At 39.3% G+C, this 9,851-nt stretch overlaps 2 protein-coding genes across 4 annotated transcripts in view; one reads left to right on the top strand and one right to left on the bottom strand.

Moving 5' to 3' along the window:
* On the bottom strand, positions 1 to 4,120 carry dpcd (deleted in primary ciliary dyskinesia homolog (mouse)). Of its 2 annotated transcripts, none has more exons than XM_021310787.2 (6): positions 3,983 to 4,120; positions 2,640 to 2,720; positions 2,421 to 2,542; positions 2,199 to 2,332; positions 1,928 to 2,024; positions 1 to 405 (listed from the first exon to the last, which is right to left on the bottom strand). In XM_021310787.2, exons 1-6 carry the CDS (start codon positions 4,107 to 4,109, stop codon positions 301 to 303), a joined length of 666 nt encoding a protein of 221 aa, XP_021166462.2. In that variant the 5' UTR covers positions 4,110 to 4,120; the 3' UTR covers positions 1 to 300. The 2 variants fall into 2 exon arrangements, with proteins under 2 accessions (XP_021166462.2, XP_012708336.3); XM_012852882.3 differs by having other exon boundaries at positions 2 to 405; positions 1,922 to 2,024.
* Positions 4,121 to 4,289: 169 nt separating this feature from the next.
* The window catches only part of poll (polymerase (DNA directed), lambda), a 17,474-nt gene continuing 11,912 nt past the window's right edge, over positions 4,290 to 9,851 (top strand). Inside the window, exons 1-6 of one of the 2 annotated variants that reach the window (XM_012852879.3) lie at positions 4,290 to 4,332; positions 5,291 to 5,434; positions 6,928 to 7,225; positions 7,376 to 7,478; positions 7,601 to 7,951; positions 8,573 to 8,746. In XM_012852879.3, coding sequence (XP_012708333.2) covers positions 5,320 to 5,434; positions 6,928 to 7,225; positions 7,376 to 7,478; positions 7,601 to 7,951; positions 8,573 to 8,746 — 1,041 coding nt within the window. In that variant the 5' untranslated portion in view covers positions 4,290 to 4,332; positions 5,291 to 5,319. The other variant, XM_012852880.3, reaches the window with a different exon arrangement.

The following is a 9,851-nucleotide window of genomic DNA, read 5'->3' as shown; positions in this document are numbered from 1 at the left end:
TTTTTAAGGAATTCAAGACTTTATTTAGATGAAAACAACACACAAAATTCATAAATCAGGTTTTGAAATGACAAAATGCATGTATGCTACTTTATTAACAAAGTTTACATCGGAGGGAACGATTCCACGCCTAGACTGAAATCCCCAGACCAGAGACGAGGCACGGAAGGTCCAAACAAAAAGAATCTGCGACAAAAAAGCTTGAACGCAAGCTCGCAAGCAAAGTGGGTTATGACAATCCGAGGCGAGGCTTTAAATGCCGCCCTCTATCATTTTCTTTTCGTCGCCGCCGCTCAGAATTCACTGGGTTTTACAGTCAACGTCCCCTTCACTCGTCCCCTTCAGTTTCTTCACTTCCTTCAGCAGCTCCTGCTCAAGGGTCACAATCTCTTTGGGTTTCTGGTACTGCACAAGAGAGAAGAAAAAGCTCAGTCCCTTTTATGCAAGGATGCATTTTCTGCTGTAAAAGAAACGGAAGCAGAAATAACGAAGGACACGGAAACAAAAATTTTGAGTATGGATTAAAATAAAATAGAAAAATTTCCCTCGAGGTTTGACTGACATTACGGCCTAGCAGAAGTTTTCAATCCCCTGGAACTTTTTATGCTTGACGCGCTCCAACGAAAAACTTTAATGTATCTTACTTGTTTTTTTTTGTGACCAACCCAAAGCTGTGCATAATTATGAAGGGGAATATATTGTTAGAGTTGTTTTACAAAAGGAAACCTAAATTTCTTCAGTGCTCCTGACTCCATATTTTCTAGAAGCACCTTTCAAGACAACTACAGCTGCAAGTCAAGCTATTCCTACGACACGATGCTGCTACCACCACTATTCACCGTCTGGTGTTTTCACCCAGAACATTGCAACAAAATTGTGAAATTGTGAATGTGGAGTTGAATGACAATAAATTCCGTCTATCTCGATGTGTGTAGTGTTATTTTTCCTCCACACACACACACACCGTTTTGTGGTGGTGGTTCGAAGGTTTAGCGCTCTGATCGGATCTCCGTTTGCAGGCTCGTGGCACAATGCAAGCATTGTTTCTGACAGCTTTCTGTCAACACCAGTTTTGTTTTTACCACTCTCTCGCAAAGGCCAGATTTGAGGTGTGCACTACTAACTAATAGTTGTTTTTGTTGTCAAAAATCTCCAACCTGAGCTGTGGATCTCTCTGCAGCTCCTCCAGGGTTACCATTTTGGCCTTCAGGCTTCTTCTGATACATGCTCTCTTTGCAGGGTCTGCCGGTTTAGGTGGACAGACATGTCAAGGCAGGTTTGCTGTTGTTCCACACTCTTTCCATTTGGGAAGGCGGCTCTGTGAGATGTTGAAAGCTCGGGACATTGTTTCATGTCCAAACTCTGAATTTAAACTTCTCCTCTTCTTGCTCCCTGACCTGTCTGATGTGTCCCCTGAACTTCATGCTGCTGTTTCTTCACTAATGTTCCTCAATAAACCTTCACAGAACAGCTGGATTTATACTGAGATTAAATTATTCCGTTTATAAATTAGGCAGGCGGTTGGTTGCTCTGGATTTTACATAGGTGTATTAGAGTACAGGGAAACTTGACAAAAATGTACAGCACAATTTCCACATTATTTTGTTTTGTTTTTTTAATGTAAAAACATGCAACATGTATAAATTCCCCAGAAATATACTGAAATTAGTGGTTGTAGCATTACAAAATGTAAAAAAGTTAAACTCTAAGGAGTATATTACTTTATATTTACCATAACCTTAGATCCTTCAGCTTTCTTTCAATTTTGCAAGAAATTTCTTTTTTAGGAGAGCCCTGTTGTGCAGGCTTTTAGAATTAATACCGGGCATTAAGTCTTAAATGTTGCCGTTCAATTGTTAAACCGGTTAACATTAGCGACAAAACCTAAAATCATTTTCACCAGTGTTAGTGTGTGACTTACACTGACTATTAGCGTGTTGTTGGCATGTGCGTAACTGAGTGCAGACGCATCAAGTGGCAGCTCGCTTCGATCCAGATCAGGAACACTGAACTTCTTATAATACCTATGGAAGACATGCGGAAGAGGACAGAAGTCCCTCGTTAAGCTTTAGAGCTAATGAGTGTGTTGCAAACAGTGTCATCTACATTCAAGACATAAGAACTGCATCCAATAAGCACACTTTACAGGAACGTGGAGGTACTCAGCAAAAAAAAACATCGGTTTTGAGCAAATGTACTTCTTATTTGTAGTCTTTATGATGATGCATCTCTCAGAGGGCGCCAGGGAAACACTGAAGACATCTTTGGGGTAGGGAAGGTTACGGATTCTCCACTGAAAGCTGCTCTTTGTGTCTTTACGCATGAACAGCGGCTGTAGAGAGAAAACAGAATAAAAATCTGCCTAATATGAAGCAAGTAACATTTTAAATGTATTGGACAAATAAATAACGCAAACCCACATTGGAGCAGTTTTCTTTGATGACATCAGATTCCAGAGCTGCAGGTAAGTTCATTGGCTCCCCGACTTCTACCTGCCAAACACCTGGAACTCCCAGCGTGCTTTTCTGCCGCCACTTCCTAGCTGCAACATACGCAACGTTTTTATGAAACACAAACGAAATGTAACAGACGTGCGCAATCAATCTGCCGCTGTGTCGAACAGCGGATCCGTTGCTTACAGAGGAGTTCATCTGTTTTCAGGTCATACTCTTCTGCCATTTCTTTTCCATCTGCGAAGAGGTAATGGATCTTCCTTTTCCCTAGAGGTCAAATGTAACAACATGTGAGCGATCACAACATATACCAAAAACACACTGTAGGAGTTCAAAATGAAAGTTTATGCTTTATTCTAAACATACCTAACATTTTTCGGCGTTTATACAGTAAAGCCTAAAATTATTCATAACCCTGGCAGATTTGGGTTTAATGTAATATCCAAAAACATGTTTCTTCAGACTGGAAATAATATTACCGCTTTGGAGCAGCCGAGCCAGAGTCCTGACTTGAATCCAATAGAGAATTTGGGGAGGGAGCTAAAGATTAGTGTGCTGGCAAAGAGGCCTTCCAACCTTAAAGGCATGGAGCTCATCAAAACAAAATAAATCGTTAAGATGTCACTGGAAATATCCAAAAAGCTACCGCAATTGTCAGCAATTGAAAGAAGAGTTTGATTGCTGTAATGCCAATAAAGACTGTTCCACTGGTTGTTTTACTACGATCTGAGCGATGCCTGTCTCCTTTCCTACCAGAAACAAACGTCTTGGGTGAATGAAAGTAACGCTAAACCTAAATGAATCATTTTGGGATTAACTGTACATATTAATGTCTCCAGTCCAGGCTTAGAGAACGTGGAAACTGAGGTAACAGAGCGTGTTTTGCACAACTCGATACTGCACTCTTGTGGTGAAATTGTAAAAAAAAAAAAAAAAAAAAAAAAAAAAAAAAAAGATTGGATTTTAAAACACAGACAAATGCCTTGATTCTGCACACAATCGTGTCAAAGCAGGCGTCTGTTGGCTCTGGTGTTGCTCATCTTCCTCCTGATGATGCTCTATAGATTCTAGTACAGGACAGTTCGCTGGTAATCTACTGACCAACACTAGTAGATGACATGGCTCCTCAGATCATCATTGACTCTGAAAACCTCACCCTGGACTCAAAAGCGACTTTGATTCTTTTTGTCTGACAAATAACAGCTAAACCACCAAATTCAGCTGCTTCCACAAGCGATGTTTAAAACTACAATTGAAGTTATTTGAATTTGACCGTACACAACTTGTTAAAATATTAATTTGCCACAGTAAACGCATGTGTTTTGTTTTCTATCGGCATGTAAAACGACATACATTATGGCTTTACCTCCGTTGTATCGCCAGTTCGTTGCCTAGTAACACTGGTAGCTACAAAGCTAGCCATCAACTTAAACTACGGAAATTAACTGATAAGGTCTTTGAGAGAAAAAAACTAAGTCTGTGTATAATACGAGTCAGTATTGGCTCATTGTATTCCGTGGTATGCCTACCGTCGTGTATCAGGGCCGTTTTCTGAGACGATTTCAGCACATCAATCCAGTTCTGCACGGCCATGCTTTCATCTGGACCACTTCCGGATTCAGCGCGTAACCATAGCGACATGCTGCTGACGCACATAAAAGAAGCAAACACTCGTTTCACACAACCTGCTAAAAAAAATAAAGGAGCACATTTAAAAAAAAAAAAAAAAACTAAATTGTTAACATTACAAAATACTGAAAATTAATGGCGAGACATTGTAGTCTGTGGGCTAAATTTAACGGTTCCAAGAGACCCGGAAGAGAAACATTTAAATTGAATGTTTCCCTTCCGGTGCTTATTGGATTCCAGCAGAACTGGGGTAAGGGCTGGGATTTTGAAAGTGGGAGATTTAACTTGTTTTGGACTTAACTGTAATCTTTATATTGGTAAACTTTGTCTCAAAAGCGTAACGGTGTTATTAAACACGTGTATTATGTGTTTAACTTAATTAAAGTAGCTTGCTAGCACAACTCAATTTATGGATATTTGATCTAAGCAGCAATCACTGGTAGGTTAGCTGACTTTAGATAGGCAAAACACGTCTTTTTGTCCACCTTTTAGAATACCAAGCTGCATATTTGTGATGACGTGAAGTCCACATGAAATCTGACAGTGAAAACGTTACATGGTGCCTGTTTTGTTTTCACTTTTGGTGTGAGAGTTGACGTTCAAGCTGTTATTACTCAAGTGGATTTCTTGTTGAAGATTGCTTTATCCTAAATCGCCATCCCATCTTCAAGAGAAACGTTACATTTTAGACATCCGTGTATTTGTGACCCTTTTTAGTGTTCTAGCTAACCTTTGGACTTCCTTGGGGAACTTTATATGTACACTTTGTATTTGTGTATGTTCAAAACCCTGTTCTAGTGTTATAGAGTCTATACTAGACGGAGATAATTTGCAGGGGTGTTTTACTTTTGAAAACACATGTTCACAATATGTGGGTTGTGTCGACTAAGAAAGAATAACGTTATGAAGCTGAATTAACAGTATTTTAACACATTTATTGTTACTTCATTAGAGTTCTCACCTGAGAGAAGTAGAAGTAGGGGATTTAAAGTAGTGTTTAACAGGAACACCAAAAAAGAGACTCCACAAATGTTGATGTGTTTTTCATCAGTCACAATAAATTCAGGCTTTTTTTTTTTTTTTCTTAAATTTTTTTGTTATTATAGATGATTGAGAGACAGCTATTTCTCTGTAAACAGTCTATAGTGTTGATGAGTTTCTGGAGCAGATTTCCACACCGCAGGGTTTTTAACCGGTTCATTCAACAGGCCCGTGGCTCCTCGCTCCGACAGCCAGGATGGAGCCTCGTCACGGGATCATGAAAGCCTTCCCCAAAGTCAAACGGGCTAAAGTGCTGAAGGGGAAGGATGAGCCTCCACTAAAGAAGAAAGCAGATGCACATGATGTCACAGGTTTGTGTTTTTATTGTGAACTGCAATCTGACACTGACTGTCACACAGTGTATTGCAGAAGTATTCATACCCATTTTCCACTTTTTATTTCATCAAGTTGCAGTCACACACGTCAATTAGTTCTAATTGGAAATAGAATAAAATGATGATAATTTCTTGTCCCACAGTAGGGAAATTCAGGTCAAGCAGCATCATGTGAGGGTGCAGTTATTAGGTACAGTCAATGGGAATAGCATACTCGGATTAAATTAAATGTGCAACTAATTAGGTTGACTCAACCCTTTACAAAATACTGAGATGTGATTTTGCATTAAAAAAACAGCAACAGAAGAAAAAAAAGGGGGGGGGGAATTGTGTAAATAACAGCAGGAATGTAAACAACTTTTGAGCTTGTTGGGAGCTGTGATGGTTTTGATGAGTCCTCAGGGGCACCCTCTGCACTCCTAAAGGCCTCAGTCTCCTCAGCAGGTAGAGTCTGCTCTGACCCTTCCTGTAAAGAGCATCAGTGTTGTGACTCCAGTCCAGTTTATTGTTCACGTGGACATCCAGGTACTTATAAGAGTCCCCTATCTTAATCTCAGTTCCTTGGACGTTCACTAGCGTCAGACTGTGATGGACTAAAAAAAAAAGTAGGGCACTATTTTAAAGTGGAAGAAAAATAGCACATTTCCATATTATAATTATTTTGCAAAAAATAAATATTTAAAAAGTATGACATGCATTTGTAATTAGTTCCCTTTGTTCTGAAATCCCTAAATGGAATCTAGCACAACCAGTTACCTTTGTAAGCCACCTACTTAGTAAATGGGGTTTGCCTTAATCTCCATATAAATGGAGTATTCACAGAACTTCAACCGTTCAGTGAAATATCAAAAAAATAAAATAAAATTGGGACAACTGCCAAGCTACCATTGAAATGTAAAGTGATTCAGGAGAATAGTATCAGTTGTTATTGCCCTTGCCCAGCAAAAACTCGTTTCTTGTTACTCTTTTAAAAGGCAGTCAAAAACTTTCCTGTTTAAACCGGCTTTTTGTTGAATCTTCCTCTTCTTTTTTTTATTTTATTTATTTATTTTAGTTATTTTATCCCTTTTTTAACTGACATTTTATTTTTAACAGATATTTTATTGGTTTTCTGAACAGTGCTTTGTGATGGGTTTGTCTGTCAAAGGCGCGAAAACAAATACTTTACTTAATCTTTTCAGACCTTTTTTTATATATTTAGAAATTTACAGAGCAGTCCCGTTTCCTTCCATTTCAAACTTATGCTCTACTTTTTGTTGGTTTATCACATAAAATCCAACTGAAATTCATAGAAGTGACAAAACGTGGCAAAGTTCAAGGGGTATGAATAGATTTGCATGGTCCTGTATGAAGTAAAAAAAATATCAAGAGAAAGATTTAAAGATGGGTTTAAAGATCAGAATCTGATTAAACATGTTGTTATTGGTCAATGTGTCGCGCCCCCCCCCCCCACCCCCCCACCCCCCCAGGAACCATCTTTAATGGAGTCACCGTGTACCTGCTGCCTGCTGGAATCGGAAACGCCAGATGCCAGATCTTCCACAGGCAAATCGAACAGAATGGAGGCCAGATCCAGAGTTCATTGTCCCCCTGTGTCACTCACGTCGTCGTTGACGACACCATGGACAGCGACAGGGCTCTGCGCCTGCTGAAAGTGGACCGTCTGCCCTCTGATGTCCATCTGGTGAAATGCTCATGGCTAAGCTCGTGTATCGGCGAGAAGAGGCTCCTGGATGAAGAGAACTATAGCCTTCTCTTACCCAAAAGGTTCACTAATTAACCATTCCTTGTATTAGAGCATTAATGTCTCGACCAGCTTATAATTTTTCACTCGTTTAAATGTCCTTTTGACAGTCAAATTATGAGAAAACCAACTAAAAGTTCAATTTAATCAAATTTGATGCATTTTCCTACCAGGGATTCTGAGTCAAAGCGTGAAAGTACACAAAAACAATCAGAAATTATTGAACAGCCTGCTGAGACGAGCGCAGAGCCAGAAAGCCATTTAACCACAGACACAGTAAGTTGCCGTGCTTTAGCTACATATTTATCCAGCGTCAACCACCGAGTCTAAACTCTGAACAGACGAAGGCAACCTGTGTTGTATCGTCACTCAAAGTTCTCTGTTGCACCTGCTTTCAGACAATCCCAGAGGCCAAAGAAGAGGCTCCCAGAGAAGAAGACGGCGTTTCTCAGAGCGACCTGGAAGCTCTGCTCACCGGTCGGCACCCTAAGGAGGAGAAGGCATTTATCTCCGGTCCAGATGCTGCTGCTGCTGATGATGATGACGGTGGTCAGAAACTCACTTTAGGAAAGTGGGTCTGTGCTCAGTCTTCTCAGTCCAAAGGTAATAACTTCAACAAGCACATCACAGACAAGCTGGAAGTGCTGGCCAAGGCCTACACGCATCAGGGAGACAAGTGGAGAGCACTGGGCTACTCCAAGGCTATCAACGCGCTGAAGAGCTACCACAAGCCCGTGACATCATATCAGGTAGCCTGAATTTAACGCAGTCTGATCTTTGTCATGCATGGGGATGATGCATTTATCAACTTTATTTGCTGGTTTTCTATCATCTGTAGTAATATAGGGATGTGTAAGAGTACCTGGCAAAAGTATTTGTTTCTTTTGAGCCTTTTGACATTTGATCACACGACGTCCACACAGATCGGTGTATTTTGGGGAGATTTTATATGAGAAAGATTCTTATCAATATGTAATTGCTTAAAAATCTGAAATGTGCGTTGGGCATTTGTTTTCAGTCCCTCGCTGCGATCACAGCCCTTCAGGGTATGACTACAAGCTTTGTATCTAGACTCCTACCTGGAGGTGGGCATTTATCGTAGCATTTTATCGTTATCATGAAACATTTCCCACCATGATAAGAATTGGGTTTTATCATGACTACAATAAATTCCAAAACTGCCGTATTGTCAGTATTTGGCACTTTTGATTACTTGAGACCAGTTATAAATATAGGTAAGTTCAAACATTAAACTAATTGCTGTTACTGTGTGGGGTTTAGAAATAATATAAAGATGAAATGTTCAAGGGGTATTCACCCTTTTTTCTTTTTTTTTCCTCTTCTTCTTCTTCTGTCATCGTTGGTATTAGGAAGCTTGTCAGATCCCAGGAATAGGAAAACGCATGGCGGACAAAATAGAAGAAATAATGGAGAGCGGCCACCTGAGGAAGCTCGATCACATCGGCGAGGCCGTGCCTGTCTTGGAGCTTTTCACCAACATCTGGGGAGCTGGAGCGAAGACGGCACAACTTTGGTACCAACAGGTAAAAAAAAAAAAAAAAAAAAAACATTGTCATGCTTTTGGAAATCCAGATGGATTCTGGACCGTAGCATCAGCTTATTCTGCTATTTTGAGTTTTATTTTATTTATATTTATTTATTTTTGTGGGGGTTGTTTCTGGGTTTTATCCTGGCATTGTACTTTTTGTTTGACCTTTGCAGTTAGTTGAGTTGAAATATTTCTCGTGTCTCGAGGCGCTTTCCAGCAGATCAGTGCCATTGGGGCCTTCTTTTGTAAAATCTCAAGAAAGTAACTCCACCTCAACATTTTCACATTTGCAGGCTGTGATAACTCTTCTCATTTACCTTAGTTATGTATTAGTTTTTAGAGATCAGTATTAGGAGATGTTGTATGGATGCTTTAAGCTTTCCAATTATTCACAAATTCATATTGCCTGTATTATATTGTGTTAATTTTGTTAATGTAAGTATTATTATGTGCTCTTCAGAGGTGTCTGTCTTTGATTGCTCATAAAAGAAGCTTAAATTGTACGGATTAAAATGTTAAAAAATTATTATTTTATTAAACAGTTTGAAAAAACATATGGCACTTTACATTCAGATTATATATGTTGAACAAACAAAAAAAGGCAATATAAATAAAAATGTAGAATACATATAAATTCCCATATGAATATGAAAGGAAATTTCAGGGTCTCGCAATAAAAATAATTAAACCAATTAAGTACAGCTCGAAAAAGGAGAAGTTTACTTTTTTTTTACTCCCACCCCTTTATACCCTTTAGTGTATTTTTCATAATTTTACATACGTAAAGCCATATAAAAACCCATATATACACATGCAATGACATGGGTACATACTCATTTATTGAATTGAATTGATTTGCCTTTTATTCCCCCGTGGGTGAAATTGCGTTTCATTGCAACCCATCAAGAGAAAGACATACATGGGAGACGGATCGCTGTGGCCTTGCTGCCTTTTCCAAGGCGCTGCCTTTTACAGAGTATAGAAAAGGAATAAATTGGTATGGTTGAGGGGGGGGAAAAAAAGTGCATTTCTCACACTGTCTTTTAATGGGACATTAGGAGAATGCAGATATAAACCCTCAGCACCAAAAAAAGCAGCAT

This window comes from Fundulus heteroclitus, chromosome 5, assembly GCF_011125445.2.
Source record: "Fundulus heteroclitus isolate FHET01 chromosome 5, MU-UCD_Fhet_4.1, whole genome shotgun sequence".
NCBI classification, from domain to species: Eukaryota; Metazoa; Chordata; class Actinopteri; order Cyprinodontiformes; family Fundulidae; genus Fundulus; species Fundulus heteroclitus.
Note: the sequence above shows the minus strand (reverse complement) of the source record. Positions and strands in the feature narration are given on the sequence as shown.